This window comes from Rhopalosiphum padi, chromosome 2, assembly GCF_020882245.1.
Source record: "Rhopalosiphum padi isolate XX-2018 chromosome 2, ASM2088224v1, whole genome shotgun sequence".
NCBI lineage: Eukaryota > Metazoa > Arthropoda > Insecta > Hemiptera > Aphididae > Rhopalosiphum > Rhopalosiphum padi.
This window is the reverse complement of record NC_083598.1, coordinates 77,508,589-77,531,089: the sequence shown is the minus strand read 5'-3', so window position 1 is coordinate 77,531,089 and position 22,501 is coordinate 77,508,589. Positions and strand designations below refer to the sequence as shown.

The following is a 22,501-nucleotide window of genomic DNA, read 5'->3' as shown; positions in this document are numbered from 1 at the left end:
TATATTTGTTACGATAACATATTCACTACCTAAAATTATTGTGCAATAACAATTACAATTGATACTGTTATTATGTACAACTTCAAAAACATACGATACAATTGTGCAAGGGATCAGATTACTAAAGATTTTAATAAATGCAAATATGTATAAATATTAAATTAATATTAAATTAATTCAACTTTATTGAGTAGGATTTGATATAACATCAAAACAATAGCACTTCAAATATTTATTGTTTTATAAGTGTCCAGTTATATACTATAATAGTAAACACTTAAATTATTAAATATGACGAAAGACCTATTATCATCATCTGTAGACTATATGTATAAAACATATATTTTTAATATTTATAGTTTTCAGATATCACTAATATGATATTTAAATGAGCGATTAGAAATAGGAAGTTCTTATAATATATTTGTCTGCGTATCTGCATAAGTATAATAATAAATTAATACCATTAAACTAGACAATTATTCAAATGCACTTATTGAACACAAAAACACCATATTATTGTTAAATAATAGTGTTTATTTACACAATGTTTTATAAAACCTTAATATTATATAGTATTTAAAAATAATCAGCTTTACTATGGGCACATTTGCCCGAACATAACAATGTTATTGCAATATAACAAACATATTATTATTACTAATAGAGTTTCAGTCACTAAATTCAACTTAAAATAGAGGAGTACTGAAAGATGTCAGTAACAGCACATATTGTTTTCTTCTTTTAATTATAATGTAAATTTAAAGATATAATATAAAACTATTCATAACACCTTCTAAACAGTATAATATTCATTAAGTTTAACATTATTATTATAGTTTATTGGCTAAAGGCACTATAAAAATCCGTTTATTGTATAAAAATAAAATATTGTCATCATTCAAAATGTTAACCTCATGCTAATAACGTAATTTCTTATTATTTTTTTACAAAATAAATTGAGCTACTCTCGCCCTATATTTTAGTGTCAAACGCTACATATGGCGGAGGCAAATATAAACATCAGAACTATCATTGAAAAAAAAAATTATCGAAAAATGCGTATGGGAAAGATACTGTTCCTTTCAGTGATTAAAAATAACGTATTGATCAAATCGATCACGAATTCCGTTATTGAACTGTACACAAGATCCGACGGATTTTTTACCACCGAGTTACGGCATATCAGAAAATTAAAAAAAAAAAATACTTCGTGAAACGTAAAAACCTCGTTGTTTTTTTAAAGTACAATATACTTCGAAACGACGAGACCCTGTGAACACGCGCGATTTACGTTCACGCAAAAATTAAATTTAAATAATAAATTAATTAAACTGAAATAAAAGTATGGTCACAATCGTAATAATAATAATAATAATAATAGTAAATTATAGGCACGGCCAGTAAAACTTTTCTTCGCAAAATAAAGGGAATAACTTAATAGACTAAAATAATCATGCAATATTGTATTCGCACTACAACTTCCTGGCGATGTCCTGCAAGCTGATGTACGTGCCCAGCACCAGGGCTAAAATGCCAATGATGATCAATATGATGTCCTTGATGAGTACATAATTGAAGCGGCCGAAGTTACGTTCGGGCCACAGGACGCAGATCTCGATAAGGGCCGGGAATCCGATACCCAATACGGACAGACACAGGGCACCGAATAACGAAATGAACAGCTCCAACAGCGGTATGGCAATGGCCAACAGGACTGCAAACATTCATTTAAGACAAATATTAGATATATAGTTTACACTTCAGTATTAGTAAATAGTAATCATAATATTTTTCGATTTAAAGATGTCTTAAACTGCCAGTGTTTTCAATACCGTGTGTAATCAATCGCTATTGATTTGCAACGGTGAATAATTTTAAGTAATTTTATTTATCAGTTAAAAATAAACTATGTATATGTCGTACTGTCGTAGGCATAAAGTCAAATAATTTAATTTTTATTCAATTTTACTATTCGCCTATATATTTAATTAAATGCCTATTTCAGGTAAGGCAAATAAAAAAAATGAAACATTTTGTATTATTTTAAAAATGTAACAATATTTTTCTTATTAATTATATATTCCTATTATATATAAAAAAAATCCATTCGGTGTTTTTGTTTTAAAAAAAAAGTGAAATGTTCCAGAAAATTCCACCAACCAATAACACATGACAACAAACAATAACTAAAAATTAACAAAAATTTATAATTTTAAAATAACCTTTTTATTTAGGTATACTCATACTATCACACCTAATTAGTAATTTCTTATGTTTATTTATAATTTAAATTTTAAAACAATAGTACCGAAGGACACGAAATTAAAAATATTTCATATACCTATGTATTTTACACATTAATAAATAATACATAGGTTTTTTTTTATAATATAACAATAGTTAATAAAAATACATTAAATTTTTAAAATAATACAAAATGTTTCATTTTTATTACAAGTATTTGCCTGACTTAAAATAGACATTTAGCCTGATTTTACTATGTGCTTAAGACATATTATATATAATTTAATACATTTAAAAAAAATAAATAATTATTATAACTATACATAATAACTTTTTTACGTTTTACGTATAAATATTTTTAAAGGATAAAAATGCACCCACCCGCCTTCGTCCACAACCCTAACTTGTTATTATGGCCCTCCCATTATCATGCGTAATATTCTGTAAGAGTTAAAGTACATATTCCCATTTGTTTTATAATATAATGTATAGTACATGATAAAAATTATAAAACCTATATGAAACGTTATAAAAATACACATAGGTACATCGACAAAAAAGAACTGAAAGAATGCAAATAATAATAATCTATTCATATTCATGATATTGAAAGCCTGATAAAAATAGGAATTTGATTACTCTACGTCTATACAATCTTATCTATCAATTGGCCACCAATGTACGTACTTCTGCCTTCTAAAATAGTACTATAATCAGTATAATCTAACAGTGTAAGCAAGCATCTTTTTAGTACCTATATATTAAGTAGGTATGTTAATTTTTTTTTCCTAGTTAGACTATCAAGAACATGTTTTAAGACTTTCCTTAAAATATAAAACATTAGAGATTACTTCCGTTATAAGTAAATAAATTATACACATTGTGATTCATAGAAGATGTAAACGACAATCGTGAAAAACAGGATATGAAATTCAACTTTTTCATTCGACATTACGACGTAGGATGTTACTACATGTTTTGTATCCAACTGAAATTGTGTAATTGAATTTTCGATGTATTACATATTAAATATAGGTCCTAGTATATTATAATATTTTGTAGACTGTCAAGCTCGACATTTGGAAACAAAATATATTATGTTATACACTTATAAACCATTTGCGTGTTGGCAATCGGTATAAATAAAATATATATATACATGATCGTCGACATTTGGCACGAGCGACTTACTTCAAAGTGAATGTTTGGCAATTAACAATATCATACCGAAGGTATGAGTTTTTTAAGTGTAATCATTATATACAATTCTATACTATTACTTTAAACTGCAATGTTATCATAATAATATTATGATAAGGACTAATAACTATACCATAGTATTTTAACAAATAACATGTACTCGTCGATAAACGAGACGAATGTACGACACGATTCTATGTATAAATTATCATTAAGTATTAAAAACACATTTGGGTTGGACTGAAAATAAAACTAAATAATTTTTTTTTTAAATTATTTAGATGAATGCATACAACTATATAATTTTGCTGAAAAAATAATTTTCAAATGTAAAACATTTATGACAAAATTAAACGGTAAAAATGAACACTTAACGTCTATATTTTCATTTCTAACTGGTTAAAAATTATTTTTTTCTTTACTTTATTTTGGATATTTACATTTCCCGATGGATTTAATTTACAAACGATGACGGGTAGGTTTGAAATAAATCTGCTATGCCAAAAATTAATTTAAAATAATAGTATAAATAGAAAACTCGTTCTTAAAATAGATAGAGGTACCTATAGGACTGTATTAGACTGTATAACTACAAATTATTAAACATTATGGGTAGGTTTAATATTATGTTTTTATGTCCAATTCTATAATATTTATGATATTTTACGATCGATACGGCACGTTATATATTTAACATTTATGAGACAATATCTAACAAAGAAATGAATACTTCATTTAACAAGCAAAATACAATAAGTGTAAGCATCGGAGTTAAGTGGTCGGGACTTATGAAGAGAAAGAATGAAATATTAAAATAAATTTTAAGTCACGAAATAGAGCCGACATAAAATATGACCATTTTAGGGGGAAGCCTATGTAACAGTTGGAAGATAGGGCTAAAAAGATCTAAAAATCTTAGGAGTGTTAAATGGAAAAGAAATAGTATTTATAGAAATACGTAGAGAACCCCATACATTTTGGAAGTGGTATTGGGCTTAAATTGCGTAAAATAAGTAACTAAAAACTAAAATTATGATAAGATTGATTAAAATAAAATTTATTACAAGTTGGTTAATTACATCTGACAATTTTTTCTGTTACACCCTGTATTAAATATCTTTAACCAATTTATCTTGACGAACACATTTAAGTTAACACGGCTTTAAAATAAACCGTACTTATCAACCTTATATGTGTATATTAAAAAAATTACCTATCGCGGGTGTTGTTAGTTGGAATTTCGTGAACGTATCTAAGCAGTAAGCACCTAGTTATAATATATTTGTAGCTAAACTATAACTTGACAATAATGACAATTTACAAATAATTAACTCTTCCTTTCCTCCTAGAGAAAAAAATGGACTACCCCTAAATCATAAAAATTAAACATATTTTTTGGACCTACAGTCATTTTTTCCAATTTAAGTAACCAGCAGCAACACATAGAGCTATTTTGTGTTTATAGTTTATTATTATACTTACACGTAATGAGCACAACGGATATGCGGAGCAGATATTCCATGGTCGTCTTGTCCCAGTTTTGAATTCTTTTCTTCATGTATGTATTCCAGATGATATCTACCGGCACGTACGCTTGAAGTGCGTATGTGATGAATATAGCGAACGCAAAGATGAGTTTGACCGCTTGCGAGAGGCTGAAACAAATAACAGTTGTAAAAAATGTATAATACAATGTACATAATAGTGGAAAGGCTTCTATGACTAATAATATTTAAGTTCACATTAGTCTGTTTGACTCCTTCATCCTCTGAAACAAAATCATCTTTTTACACACGAAATCCAAAAAAAAACTGGAACATTGTAACTTTCGGTGGGCACCTGTATTTATTTATTTTTATTTATATCCCTCCCCCTACTACAATATTTAATTTTATTGCAACTAAAAGAAAAAAAAATACGATTTTTTTTTTATGTAATTAATCTGAATATTTTGTCAGTATAATATACTTCCTCGATCACTATAAGATATTTAAAATATATAAAATATAAATGTAAAATATTTATATTTTAATTACACATATTTTAAAATTTTAAATAATAATCGAGTAATTAATAACAATATGTTAACTCGATAATCGCCATTTAATCTGGTTTATTTTGAACCTTTTTAATTACTGTTATTTTTATTGGATAAATAATACTAGTAAAAAGTTAAATAATAGTCTAGGAATAAAAAATATTCATCTAAACGAACGAAGATTGGAAAAATAAATAATATATAGGATGATGTATAATATAACAATTAATTGTACTTAATCTTTCTAAACAATTTACAATATTTGTACACTACCATACATTTTATGGTAAAATATTAGGTTTTTCAGTTATTTTACCCATAAGCCAGATTTCAGTTAATTGAAGAGTTCACTCTAGACCTTTTTTTTTTTTGAATGGTAACCAACATTCTTAATTTCCGTAATCTGAAGCATAATACTTTTAACGAAAAATTTAAATGAACAAATACCTACCAATACGGAATATACATAAAAAAAATGTATTAAAACTCACATGTCCGCATTCGGTAAGTTAAGCGTCACGCTTCCCTTTGCATCTTCGCCGTATTTGACGTACCCGAAGAAGCCCATTCCAACATACATAATTGTGATGATAGTCATACCGATGTTAAGTACGCCAGTTGTACCACCGAAAGATGCCGGGGTTTTCATATTGTTTTCCAACGCCAATACCTATATACAACAATATATATATATATATGCATTATTAATACTATTTTTATAGTCAGAAGGTGAATTTTTAGGAGGGCGAATAAAAATATAAAAATGTAGGTAGCTTAAAACCTCAATTTTCATTTTATTTGTGCAATACGCATTACTCATGCAAAACGTGATTAAATATACAATTATGTCTGCATAAAAATGTTGAAAATACTTATATATCTAAATAATTTCATAAAAATCTACACAAGATTGGTAGGTATCTATATCGTACGTAGGAGAAATCTACACGTATATATAAATACTACCATCAATGATTTTTATAGACATTATTAAACGAGCTAGTCTATGTTGACTCTAATTATTTTTCATAGGCATTGATAATATTGGTGTAAGTACTTTAGGGAATGCTGAATTAAAGTTATACAAACAACAATTTAATATGAAAATGTCATTTGTATGATTAAGCATTGTCATTAGTAATTAAGAGTATTTAGTCAATATAAAACTAACAGGATTGTGATAAGGACGTGATGTGTTTAAATTGTATTACTGTTATATAGAGATCATGTATGGACATAAGTTATGCCACATAACTTATTTCCACGTGATAAACCTCTATTACATTTTAAAGTACGAATCCATTTATTGTATTTAGATGTTGTATTATAATATATAATATTATTATATACTAGCCAATGAATCGAATTATAATATCAGCTGATTTAACAAGTCAATGTCGTAACATCAATGACGGTAACATAATATATAATATATAGTGTTCAAACGATGACATAATTATGATACTTGCAACGAGAAAAAAGTAATATTTCAATTGTCGATTATTGTACATAATGTCATAAATTATGACTCATAATATAATATACGTATTAATGTTAAGACTTCAGAACTATTTTGACAGCTAATCGGAAGCTACAATAAACTTACCACACCGACGGCTTCCAACGCGAATAGGGTTGTGCCTACGAATAGGGTGTATTTTCTCGGTTCACCGATCAACGGTCTCGAAGTTATGGGTGGCAGGTCAGTGAATATGTACCAGAGTACAATGGCAAGTCCGACGAAAGTAATGATGTTGGCTGCTTGCGAGAAGGGCGCCAAAAGCTTTAAGTTTCTGATGAGATTGATGGCCACCAATGGAATCAGAATCATCAACATGTAGTACCGCTCATTCATCGGTTCGATGTAAATGTCCACCACCTGTGTAGCAGAAAAAACGATTATTTACACGAAAGCTATGATTAAAATGATATACAGCTATTATAGCAACCCCCCCATATATCACCAAAAACATATACATAATATGTTGACCCTGAGGCTTGAATCGTCGTTTAATAGGTTTAGTGGACAAACGGCTTACACATGTAGTGGCTGTAGAGCGTAAAATATCCAAATACGGCCCTTGTACTTTGCACAAGCAATAAAACTTTATGTATATTATAATCACTAACCTGTTTGATGCTGGTTCCGATGAACATGATGTACACGCAACATATTCCAAGCTGATAGACGATCAAGAACCCGTCAACGACAAACCTGCACACAAACGGAAATCCGTTATATATTTCCGAACGACAGCGCTAAATTAAGTACTACTAATACGCTACTAAATAGGTAATCTGCTTATATAAGAATGGGTTTGATTATTTATTTTTCTCAACTTTTTAAAAGCTTAAACAGATTGGTCTATATTATAATAGCAGTCGCTTGATGGTCTAAATAACGACCTGCCAAGGTCATAATAATGATGACAAAAACACGTAGGAAGTATATCGTTACTGCGTTGCACTGCATATATAATATAAATATATGCGGTAACTGAAGAATTTTAGAATTGTTTTTTTTTTAAGTTTATGCATATTATGATGATCTAATAGTTACACAATGTAATTTCATGTATTTATTTTTCAGTTTCTTATAATATTTTTAATGATAGTATTCAGATAAAAGTGCATATTTTTAAATATATTTAACTTATTTTTTGTACAATATATATTATATACAAGCGTAAACCATAATCAGTAATAGGTACATGATTATTTAGTTAAGAGAGAAATGTATAGAATTGACTACGGATTATATTATCATTAACTATGAACACTTTAAAGTTATAGGTTAAAATTTATTAATAATGTATACGACCTAGGTACATGCAGAATTTACGTTCATAAAATATTATATACTAAAAATATTGTCAAAAACACAAATTTTGAAATTTGTAATAAAATATAATAAGAAATTTAATTTCAGTAAATTAAATAAAAACTAAAAAATATTAGTTAAACTATAAACCAATTAAATGTTAAATAATTTGTCAAGTTGGAACTATTTAAACTGTTTTCAGTAATTGTTATTTGTCACTCAAAAGTAAACTTTGATATTTTTCATACGTATAAAATATTTAATTGTATTATTAAATACCATCAAAAATTCAAAATTTCGTTTCACATAATATATTATTGTAATTTTTAAGAGCAAGCAGATATTTATACGACGTAATATAGGTATAATCGTTAGAGTTGAAATAAAATCACCAACGCAGAAAGAGGAACTCCGAATCTCAAAAAGGCCGGACCGTCTTGTAGGGCGTATTTCATGGAATCCGGGTAACTGAGTATGGGCACTCGGAGTCTCTTGCATAACAGGTACTGAGATCTAACCTATTGTCAGTAATGGAAAAAAAAGTATATTATTAAAAACTTAGATATACGTCTGTAGACCGTTCAGAAGGTCCCTTTTATACGTTTAAACGTTTTATTATGTTAAAATGTTTAATTTACCTACTTAATATAATATTTAAAATTGTTATTAAACAATTTAACATGCTATTAATACATTTTTGCTTAAATAACTATAAATAATTAAAAAAAGAATATTATGTTATAACTTATATAATATTATTTTTGCATTGTAGTATCTTACTAATTCAAATAAGTAAAATAGTGAACACCATAATAATTATTGTTAATAAAATACTATTATATTGTACAATTTCGTATGTAAGATCGATCAAAAATTTTTATTAAAAACTGCCCATCAAAATTTTAAAAAATTAACTGAACTACTTTTATCCGCCGACGTGTGAAACAGGCGTCCCATGACCAGTTTGACCGCATCATAATATAGCGGTGCCCGATATAGGGCGTGAAATATCGAAAAGAACAGGAATCGGTAACACACTAGTGTAGCATACATAGATATCACTAATGTAATAGGTTTTCAATGCGGCCGCGTAAAACACAAAAGATAATTAAGAATAGGATTTTTAATTTTACATTACATACTAGTGTAGTTAAACATAACCAGCTCTCGCGACGCGTTTCTTCCAGGTCCGTCAACATGGCATCCCTATAAAGTGAAATTTTGCAAATTTTTTTTTTTTTAAATTTATAACTATTTGTAATAATAAGTAACCACAAAATAAATTTTTTAACCTAAGTCTCTACCCTGAATCGGTGTCTACTTTTTCGAATGCTGAGCTGATGTCAGACTTGCACTATAAATTTAAACCAAACTAGAAAATTAGTAACCAATTCTTAATAATTTATAACCGTAAATTATAAAAAATTATAGTATGTTTAATTATCAATAATACAATATAAAATTTAATTTTGTTTCAAATATATTGTTATAATTTGTTATTTTATGTAATAAAAAATAAATGTTTACCTACATAACATAATTATAGTATATATAAAGATCTACAATAAGCTAAAGTACCTTTTTCCTACCTTTAAATAGGTACTTTATTAAATTAAATATACTAATGAATATTAATTTCTTTATAAACTTGTTGAAACAATGATTTAATTTGTTATGCATAAAATTTTAAAGTACAAATACAAATAATAAATATAAAATACAAATCGTTCTAATATTAAATTTATAAAACAATTTTTAATTTATACAAATACGATTATTGACTCTTTTTATAAAATAAATATATTTAGAATGTTTCATGAATTTACTTTAATACTTCAGAATTACTTCTATAAACACTTAATAAGACGACCATTTAATTGGTTTTCTCTAGTAGTGTTTCACGAAAATGTTTTTACCAATATGAGCGTTGACTAAGTTAATTCCGACGTTGCAATTGAAAATGGTAATGTAGCAACTTTTAATAAAAGACTTGTTGGTATAGTGTTGTAATCGGAATATTTGGTTACCACATCAATCAGTAAAATTAATAAAGTAATTTTAATTATCTAAAACAGAGTATTTAATAATGACGCCATGCCAATCAGATTTGATAATTTTCTTCAAAAATTAGTTAATTAGTATAGAGGTTACCAATCTTATTTAACAGACAAAAAAGAAATATGTTTCAATAATCATTTATGATGAAACTTCGTAAACAAACAATGTAACAATAACCGTAGTATTTTATAAACGATAAGTATATACATTAATCATGAGAAAATTGGTTTTAAATTTGACAATTATCCTTAAATTTAAATTTAAAATAATCTATAGTATAGGTACTATAGAATTTACTATTGAATTAAGATGATTAATATAATTTTGTATATCAAGAAAGTGATTGGGTCAAGGAAGTTAATATAGATTCGATAGTTGAGTAAAAATAATTTTAAAAGATGACAAATCATATAGAGTCAACAGACCAGTGATTGGACAGTTTAGGATTTGTTTACTTTTGTAACTTTTACTTTGTAAAGTAATCATAAATTGGCATTTTATTTTATATTTATACAATTGGACTGGAAGATTGGTATACCTGTATACTTTAAAATTATTAATAAGAAATCAATAAAAAACCAAATGACTCTTAAACATATTATTAGTTACATACTAATAACTTAATTAATTTTTCATATTAGATACATAATTTTCTTAAAATTAAAACATTTGTGAGCGATATTCAATTAATGGAGGGTGTTCAATAACTGGGCGGTTCACCTACATATACTATTTTTCTAGTTTGATATGAAATCGAAATTTTGATTTCGGGATACCAACTGAGTATTCCTTAAGAAAACATTTATTTTTTAGTTAAGACTTAGTTTCAAGTTCTGATTTTGCGGTTACAAATTATTACAAATAGCTTACTAATTTTTCAAAAAAAAGTACAAAATTTCTTTTTCGGGATGCAGGTTGACGCACCCGATTCCGATGTTTCTGCTGACCGAACGCAACACGATGCGATTATGCAGAGGACATCCGTTTAGATTGGATTCATCAAAACGCATAGTGATAACCAATTCCCATTTTTCACCCAACAAAAACGTTACAATCACAATCCGAACGGTAGGTACTTACCAAAACGTGCAAGCAATACGTGCATAAGATGCCGATTAGTATGGTTCCCACGGTTCCGATGAGCAGTCCAGAGTTGTAGAAGGCGTTGGGCATAGCCAGAATCCCAGTTCCCAAACTGCCTTTGAGCAAGTGAATGAGTGTCTCGTTATTTCTATAAGTAGCGAAAGAATAAACATAAATATATTACATTATAGTGTATTATACTATTATGACTAGGGCTCGGGGGACTACTTGCATTTGCATGTTTTTTTGTAGAGGTCATAAATTATTTTAGGTGAGTTATAAATTTGTTTATGAAATGGAAAAACTAAATTACTAAATACTAAGTTTAATTTTGCATATTTTTGGAAAAGTGCATATTTGTGCATATTTTGCATTTTTTAAATTTGTATGTACGTACAATTGTCAGGAAAAATCATAATTGGAAAACAATCAAAAATATTTTTTAAAATAAATTAAGGTTGTATCTGACTCGTACGTCTGTTTACAATAGTTTCTTTGTCGTTTAAGAATCAACATTTTTATCCACAATTGTATAATTGTAGTAAAACCTAATGACATCTAGATTCTATAAATCGTACGACAAAATGAAATACAGTAGGTACACGTTCGTTCGTTAATCACGATTATGTACCCATCTAATTATTAAATTTTAGATTCTGAATGGAGTGGTGAATGTATTGATTCTACAAAGATGTGTTTTTTTTTATATATTTATTTTTTATTTTTGTGTCTGTCATCATGTTTTGGAGTAGTAATAATAATGCTTTGATTTTTGACTTCAGCCCCTCTTTGAAAAGGAAAATGCATCTAGTTGGTACTTGGGGGGGGGGGGGAATTAAAAAATTTTCAGTAGTTTTCAAAAGCGTCAGGAAATACCCTGAAAAAATAACGGAAAAACGGAAATTTTTTTCACACAACACTTTTCGACAAAATCGATTTTTTGATTTTGCTGTAACTCAAAAACGAATCATTGTAAATACTTGAAATTTTTACCAAATGTTTATATTAGCATTATCTAATTATGATTAAATTTTCAAAATATTTAGAATTTTTTTAAACTATTTAAAAACCATTGAAATTTTCGATTTTTCAACATTTTTTTTTTAAATGCCGATTAAAAAAATTTGGATTTCCAAAAAATCTTTAAAATGTAATTTTTGTTTACAAATAATTTTGTAGTTGAAAATTCATAAAATTTCCGTTATTTATACCTAAGGTTAAAAAACTCAATACAAGGTTATCCATAAGTGTAAAAAAAAAATTCCAGCGTCAATATAGAAAAAATTGTATGAGCGTATGAAATTTAATTGTTTACGAAATCGCGTAAAATAACGATATATTACAATTTAAATATGGGTAATAATATAATATATTCTACTAATTATCATTGATTGACAAATCATCTCCGTTAAGAATCGTTTTTCGTATACAATGATACCTGTCATTGCATTCAAATTTAACACATCCATTATAGTGACCTACTATCCATCTCTATTATACAGCAGAGCGATACCCACTTGCTCACTTTTTTTTATTTTTATTTTTTATAACTATAATATGCTTTTTGTGTTTTCAAAAACAAAATAAAAAATTAGCTGCATATTTGATGATTTTGACTGTATATTTCGATAATTTTAAGTGCAACAAGTTCCGAACCCTAATCATGACATTATCAGTTACGTCAATTGTACCATAGTTGTACACAATGACACGATGTATATATGTATTATAATTTTTTAACAGTGATATTATTATTGCACTGTATACGTCACACATAATAACAAACAAAAATATTTACACGAATTGCTGTCATTTCAACAGTAAAACTAACAATTAACGCATAATAATTATTAATAATTAATAATTATGAACGTCGACGATTTATTATCATCAACGATTTTATGTATACAGTATACACACATATATTATTATAGTTTTAATCGAGGTTTTAATAAACTGTATACATACGATGAACATCGAATAAGCGGTAGTGGCAATAATCATAATTATCGATATATTATTATTTAGTACGACGCTCGTCAGACGAGACGAGTGTATCTGAAGGGCCATCGCTATCGATTTGAACTAAGCTGTGCGCGAGTTCTCAATTTAAATAAAAGTCATATGCGATATATATCTGTTGTATATTATTATCATACAACACGATGGTAGGATTGAACGCGTGCACAGTCAAGTATTGCATATTATAATATAATAACTAAGAAGCAATAACCATAACATTGTTCATCTGATGGCCGTGCACGTCTTCAAACGATGACAATTATTGTTTATTGCGGAACGCATGTACAAAAATTATAATAGTATAATACCTACTAGCTGCAATATTATTGATCACGCATACGTGATATGAAGTGGTAAGCAATGAAATTAAGAAATATACTATGTTACTCCCTGCAGGTTGGCTCGCTAGATAGAGTGTAAAATATTTTCATATTTTAAGAAATTTGTATGAAATAAAAGTCAGGAAATAGTTTTTTGAATATTTTTGATAATTTAGAAATTTATATTATAAGTGCAGATTCTTTTTTTGTAAATACATTTTAATAAAATATCCGGCGTATATTTCACAATAATTAATGATTAGAGCTGAAAACTTCTAGTTTTTTTTTAATATTTATTCAGTAAGCAATTATGAGTGATACCTATATAATTTAATAAACCTTTAATTTTACATATTTTTATTTATCATTATTATATTATATATTATTAATGTATATTTCAATAAGTAGGTATACTTATATTAGAACAAATGAGAACACATTTTGGAATTTCTATATAATATATCAGTTAGTCTTGAATAAATTTAAATAAATAAAAACACATTTGAAACATTTTTGGTATAAAAAAAAATTCTCGCCATGGTAAGATAGTATCTGAGCTAATAACACTGGGCCTCGTACATACCTCGTAAGAAATAAACTTTAGTTATCCGTCACGATTTGTAATTTGTAAATATATTCTCATGCACACATGCCTAGTTTTTTCGTAACGTGTATGGCACAAAAAGAAACTTAAGTTTTCGATCAATTCACTTTTTCATTTAAATATATATTTTCTTATAAATAACTTTTATTTCAATTAATGATCATTGAATTAAAATTTTTAGAGCATAGTTTTGAGCGCATAAGTGCATAATATTTTGAAATTTTTAAGTACTAGAAGTCCTAAGCCCTACAATAATGAGTAATGGCGTAGACTAACAAATTTCAAAATCTATAATAGTGTCTACTTATTATTGAAACACCACAACACAAATAATGACAGTTTATTAGGTGAGGTATTTTTTAAGTATACACTATCCCCAATGCTATTTGATTCGTTAAAACTTAAAATTAGTTAAATAAATAATAATGTATTATACTATTATGACGACTTTTTGTTTAGTTCCATAACGATAACACGGTTATGTTTTAACAACCATACAAATTGGTCATATAATTATTTTTTTTTAGCTTTATGGTTTACACTTCATACGTTGACTGTAACATGTATAATAATATTTATGATAAACAGGTATGGCTATATTATAATGATACACCAATATTACTACTCCCAAAATTGGAAGTAGTGATCGATATTTTGAGTTGAAAATAAGTGTTTTTAATTCTAACAGGGGTATTTAGTTTCACGCGCCTTTATAATATTACATTTTTTTTTAAATATCATAAAACTAATTTAAGTAACTACGTTATTCGATTTAACTGTTGGATGTAAATGTGTAATCATCAATTGTACTATTTTACTAGTACTAGTATATGAACTAAAATTTTACTACATTGATTTGTGATTTTGAATATTTTAACAATGGTAATATTAATTATTAACAAATCAATGAAACTCACGTAGTGGGATGTTCAAGTATCCTGTGCGCGTGAGGATCGTATGGTGGAGATCCATTGGCGTTGAGCGATGCATTTTCCTGTGGTACGTTCACCGCGTATGATTTTGATTTTTGTTCTTTGCTAAAAATAAAAAAAAAATATGAATTAATTTTAATTGATGTAGGTACCTGACCTAAAGAAATCTGTAACTACTGCACACATATATTATATACATATATAAAATAATGCATGTGATTATCTTTCCATCACAATTCCAATTTTTTTAACGATTTTAGTTTCCACAAATCCTTTTGATTAATTAATATACCAAGTTTATTTATATACATTTTATATATAACAGAGGTAAATGTACATAATTTTCAAAAACCAACAACAATTTTTACATAAATAGGTATATTAAAATTAAACTCTCAAAATGTTTTGATATTTTAGATTCTAAACAGAGTGATGTGTTTTTTTTTTGTCTGTCATCACATAGTAATAGTGCTTTGATTTTTGACTTGACTGAAATTGAATCTAGTTGGTACTTTAGGGGGTCAAAAGTAAAAAATTTCCAGTAGTTTTCAAAAGCGTCAGAAAAAACCATGAAAAAGTAATGGAAAAACGAGAATTTTTACGCATAACCATTTTCAACAAAATCAATTTTTTGATTTTGCTTAACTCGAAAAAATATGTATCACTGTAAATACTTGAAATTTTCACAAAATGTTTATATTAGCGTTATTTATTTACGATTAAATTTTCAAAATATATCTAACGTTAGAAAAACCCAATACAAGGTTTTCTATATAACTTTTTCTTCAAATAACTGTAAAAAAAAAATTCCAACGTCAATAAAGAAAAAATTTTATGAGCATATGAAATTTATTTTTTACGAAATCGAGTAAAATATATCCTACTAATTATCCTAGATTGACAAATCGTCTCCGTTCAGAATCGTTTTTCGTATACATTAATACCTGTCATTGCATTCAAATTTAACACTTACTAATAATAAGTTTAAAACGATACGCTTTGTAAAGAAATATAATAAGTAATACTGATCGAATTTTTAGATAGATAAAAAGTTTTTTTTAGGCATGTTGCGTTGTGACATGTTCATAGAAGTGGCTACCAGGGCCCCATGGTTTATCGCAACCATTGGTCGCGTTCCTTTCCTTTATTTTCAAGTATAAAATCGTAGAGACGTATCATCATTATTTCATAGAACAAAACTAGTACTTATTGTTGTACGTACCTATGTACTATGTAGTATATATTTTTATTTCCATTTAACGTATGTTAAAGAAGAAATTGTAAATAACAGTTAATAAATATAACTCAACACCACTAATTACTAAACTTATTTGATAGCAAACAATAATTAATATTTCATTGATTTAAAAATATAAATGATTATTTGAATTTAACTGAAAATCAGAATAAAATTTTTCGGAACAAATGTATGGAAAAAAAAATATTTTGATGCAATTAAAATTGAAATATAATTTATTTATAATTGTAAATTCACAAATTGTACGTTTAATTTTTTATACACGATTTAATAAGAAAAAAAAATCATTGATTTGAAGTATATACTACATAAATATTTTAATTATTAAAATATCGTATAAAGTCGAATTAAATAAAAGAAAAAAGCCATAGTAGTAAAAGAAATGTATATTATAAAAATGAGTTTTAGAAATTCATTCTTTTTTTTTGTATCAAGTGTTAAATAATTCGTAGACATTTATTTAATCATAGTACTAACCTTTCTACTTGCTAATAGTTTATTACAATTATAATTATAATATATGATTCAATTACTTTGGAATTTATAATGTAATTAATAGGTATAATAAATTAACATAATAAAAATAAATAAATAATAGGTATTACTTTGTTCTCCGTAATTTTTTTTTTGAATCTAAAACAGTTGGTACGAATAGAACTAAATAAAAGCTTAATAGGTTGAATATTTTCAAATATAATGACGGTATAGTTTATTTACAATTTAAATATTAACGTAAATTAATTATCTAATTTCGCAATGGCGAATTCACTTTCAAGCGAATACTTACCAGTTACCAGGATTCTATGGTTACAAGACTTACAACAACACAATCGCTTTACAGTGTAATCTTCTACACATAATACTATATTTACAGTGACGAGACTTTCTACAGCGCTTTATTGAATTTATAAATGTTCTAATTTTGGGCAACTAAATGTAGTTGGATGGACACCTCTTGTTTATAGTGTTTATACATATCCTAAACATAGCATATTAAATATAATACGTAATATGGCACAAATAAACGAGAAGTTCTCAGTTGATATACATATTTTATTAATAATAGATATTTGACATATTTGACGCAGAGCCGCAGAGGAATTGATTAAAAACAGTCGAATACGTTTTAGTGAAAATTAATTTGGATGTTGACAATGTATTAATTGTCAAAAGGTCATTTGACACATATTATAGGACATAAAATAATTTTTTTTTAATCTAAAATATGATAACTTACAATCTGTACAATAAACAATTAGTACAAGATGGAAGTAAGGAATCAGAAGACGTGAGAGTGAAAGTCAACCAATGGCAACACCCCAAAAATTAACAAAAGTTGTACTTAAAGCAAAATATATAAATTGCAAAATATCCAAATATTTGTTATTATTTTTTTTTATTCTTCTCGTGTAGAAAATAAAATTGGGCGGTTTACTGAATATTTCTATCGATAAATAAAACATTGTTATAGATTTAAAATTAATTTTAATTAAATTTTATCAAGTTGAATAATCTGTTTAAAATTTTAAGCATTGATAAATGTATTGGTTTTATATTATTTTTTTTAATATTTTATATTTTTGAGTCATAATCAAATGCAGCAGTAAAAATGCTTAAATTGTCAACTTAAAGAAGAGGTGTCAAAATATTATTAAATTAATAGTACTTTTCAAATGCATAAATATTTAAAAGTTTAATATTAAAAGACTTGTAAAAGATAATATATATATAATAAAAAATTAATAATATTAATAGGCTAGATAAGCGTTATCAAAAAAAGAATAGGTACATTTAATCGCATTTAAATGAACTTAGAAATTATCTAATGTATAAAAACAATTAACAAGTACTATCTTTAATATTGAAGTATCTATATTGATAAGACAGTTATAATAACTTTAATTACTGAGCATGCTTTAAAAAATACTGTGAATCGAGGAACATTTTGTCATTTTAATTAAATCTAAATTCGAGTACATTATTTACGATAAATTTGTGGGAAACAAAATTAATTCAGTTAAAAATAAATCAGAAATGTGAAACACGATTCAATTTTTTTTTTAAATATAATTCACATTTATGATATTTAACTTTAATATTATCACAGTTAAGTTAAAACCTTTTAAGAAATTATTTATTTATATTCAAATCATGTTGTTAATTGTACACTTTTATTAATTTATTTCCCCTGAGTATCTATTAATGTAACAGCTATAAATATTTTTTTTTTGTCATTCTCAATGCTGCTGTATTCGTTAAAACGTTTACTTATTGTACATAAAATAAAATTACCTACTGTAAATAATAAATATAGAGGTAAATATTCAATAAATTCATCAAAATAAAACCTCAGTTATAAGGTAATAATACGACGACGATATTAAATTGTATGAGTATTCAGGAAATATGTTTTTTCAACGAAACACATGATTTAATAATGGTAGACCAAAATATTAGTCGGAAAATAAACCCACGGTAAACAAACAAAAAAACTAATGTACCCGCATGTTTAATTAAATATTGTAATTTAATTTAAATTTAAATAATTGATTATTATTGAAAAAATTATAAATTAAAAAATATTAGCTAATTTGAAAATAGAAATATTAATAAATACATAAAATTAATCGTGTATTAAAAATTTCAACGAAATTGTAAATAAATTATGTTAACAATATGACGTACACGTTCAATTAAATACGTGTCTAAATTCAGTATTTTTTTTATATACATATAATATACAATATTATGTAATTGTTAATTTAATTAAGATAAAAAAGTTTTTTAATAATAAAAAGACATAATATATAAAAAAAAAAAGTTTTAAAAATTCCAAAAATTAAACCACCGTTTTTCTCTTACTAGTTGACCCACCAAAAAAATGTATGTCATTTCTAAGGGCAATAATGAGTTAAATTGGTATTTTTTTTTTAGGATACTTTTTTATGAACCCTTTAAATCCGATTATTTTTATACAATTCAATCGCTAGTAACGGTTAAAAAACGGACAGTCTGACAATTCACAATCTGGTGAGAAAGATGCAAATTAATTATAACTGGTTAACGGAAAGTGAGGACCGTATTCATATAATATCATCTTTACAAAGAAAACTTTTCGTCGCCAAACAATAAAAAATAGCCACAACTAAAACGTGAAAAAGGCTGGATATTTAATTGCTAAGTAGTGTGACAGACAAAATATCAAGAAACCATAGTATAATACACAGTATCATGTCACAATTATTGCCATTAATTAAAAATAACTATATTGTGCATTGAACGATAATGTTTCGGACAAGCACCAATTATTATTTATTACATTGTCAATTGACAAAAATTCCTGGATACAATATCCGGTTACCCGCTTGGACGTTTCGCAACTATTTTGTAGGAAACAAACCAACATTATTGTCGACCCCAAAATAAACAAATTACGAATAACACGTAATCGATAGCCATGATCTTATCATCGATCGAACGTACCCAATTAATGCCGATCGGACATTCGAATATTAACGAATATGAACAATCACTACCTGGTACAAAGTTCAGAAATATTTAATAATAATACAATATTTATGAAATTTATTATTAAGCCACACAACTATAATATGATAATATAAATTTGTTATTACAACACTTTAGTATATTAGAAAAATAATGATCGGCTCTATTCTCTTTAATCACAACAAACAATATTAATAGATTCTGAAGTGTGAACACAAAACATATTATTAGTTACTAATGTACATCATATTTACGCAAACGTAAACAATATAAAAATATTTTTGACCTAATAGCACAATTTAACAATAATTGACCAAAATTAAGTTAACATCATACATAGTACCATTGACTATTAATAATGTATTTATAATCAATGATAGTACATACTACCATTGCATATAAAAAATTTATTGGAATAGAAATAAAATAAAACAAATATTTTGGTAAAAATAATGCGTTTAACCTTTTAACATAATATTTTTCATTACAATATTCATTGTTAATCTTTTGTTTCTATAACGCACACGTGAAATAAAATAATATATACACACGTCACAACGTCCGTGCATTGAATTGGTCTCATTTACTGCATAATAGTAGTTAATATCTATTAGCAAGTATAATGCAACCGCTAAATAGTGTATATCTAATGATCGTAAACCATGTTTTACAATTAGTTTATTTAATACATGTACCAATGATTACTGTCCCCCGTTTTCCACTGAGCATTTCGAAAGAAAATATTTCATTTTACCCAAACGTCCGATCTCGTATCTTTTAACGCGTTTACAAACGGTCCATCCAATGTCTTTAAATAAAAACGAAATAGGCATGTTGTTGTGCAAAAACAGACATTTATCCATGTCGTCGAGCATAAAAATATATTTTGCTGTTGGTACGGGTTGTATGTTATTCCGTCCAAATTCTCGTATGCTGCAAGAGTGCATTTAAAGCCCAAACACACGGTCTTTTAAAAACTGTTCGACCCAAACGACCTACACCTACCTGCTCCCACTCTCCCATCCACGTCTACAACTACCAAAAGAATTTTACCTAAAACTGGTTTACCAGGTAGGTAAAAGTGATACAGGCCGTGTTTTGTTTTCGTGTGCCCACATTTTCAAAACACGTATTATAAATGTAAACATCTTTCGATTTGTATCGATTTTTCTACATCCAGCTGGGACGTAATGCGTGAATCGTGTTAAGACTAAACGGACAATAGAGCACAGTGAAGAAATACCTCTGAAAACGAATTCCACGATGACGATTTTGGCGTTAATAATACAAATGTGAGTATAGTGTTGCGGCATCCAACTCGTATTCTCACGCAAGTAAACATCGTGGTGTACGGCTGAAATGCGCAGTTGTAGACGACGCGTATATATAATAATATAATACAATATCTAACCCCCCTATGACCACACCCTCCGTAAAACAGCGGTTGTTTAACGGACAAAATACGCGAACACGTTAGTGGGTAGAAAGACGAAAATGCTCATGTCATTATAATATAAGTGTATCGTATAAATATGTATATATATAAAAATGTATTATATTATCATTATACTCACGTGCCGGACGGGGGTCCAATACCGGTCAGCGAAAGCGATTCAGACATGTCGCCGTTGCGATGATTCGTAAGTACCTGCAAAAAACGCAATCGTTAATTAACAAGATGTTCGGGTGATAGTGGTGGTGTGAGAATAATATAAGAAATCGAAACACGTGCACTACAATAAAATCATGTAATGAGCGTACAATATTAATGAGATTGTCCGTCAACAATAATTGTACAGTACAATAACATTAAAATATTATGGTCTCGTGTGTTACGATCTACCGAGTCTCACCTTTGGAAATTTTGGCGGTAAAACGAATTTTATATATGATAACGAGAGAAAAAACCGACGTAGACTGTCGTGCGTGCGCGCGCGACGACGGATAACCGAAATGTCAATAAATGCTCACCGGCGGACCGCAACTACTGAACGCGTATGGTAGCCTCGTTGTAGTGCAGCGGCACTCGTCCCAGTCTCGTGTCGAGCATGCGCCCCACTATCGGGCACCAGCGGCGGCAGCGGTGGCGAACGACCGTGATCGATATATTATTATTGTTGTTGTTGACGTTGTGCGATCGCGGGTAGCCCGACGGGAAAAAAGGGCTGCACGACCCACGTTTCCCATTCATTTCGACCGCGACGGATTCGTGATATTAACAAACAATGTCGTACCTACGCATACATTATCGTAGTTGTCGATGTCCCGAAGATGCACCTATATTTATACGTGTCTGTGAAACGGGGAAATGCATGGCAAAAATAATAACAACCGTAATAATAATAATGGTTCGTCGTATCATACACTATTTTATTTTATCCCGTCCGTTTCTCGGTCACGCGGTGACGACG

At 27.6% G+C, this 22,501-nt stretch overlaps 1 protein-coding gene across 1 annotated transcript; it reads right to left on the bottom strand.

Annotated features, from left to right (window-relative positions):
• Nucleotides 1–516: 516 nt before the first annotated feature.
• On the bottom strand, nucleotides 517–22,105 carry LOC132919762 (proton-coupled amino acid transporter-like protein CG1139). Its single transcript, XM_060981584.1, has 10 exons — nucleotides 21,944–22,105; nucleotides 21,665–21,738; nucleotides 15,311–15,430; nucleotides 11,445–11,595; nucleotides 8,703–8,824; nucleotides 7,616–7,700; nucleotides 7,092–7,364; nucleotides 5,977–6,155; nucleotides 4,930–5,102; nucleotides 517–1,717 (listed from the first exon to the last, which is right to left on the bottom strand). Exons 2-10 carry the CDS (start codon nucleotides 21,709–21,711, stop codon nucleotides 1,476–1,478), a joined length of 1,392 nt encoding a protein of 463 aa, XP_060837567.1. The 5' UTR covers nucleotides 21,712–21,738; nucleotides 21,944–22,105; the 3' UTR covers nucleotides 517–1,475.
• Nucleotides 22,106–22,501: the final 396 nt, after the last annotated feature.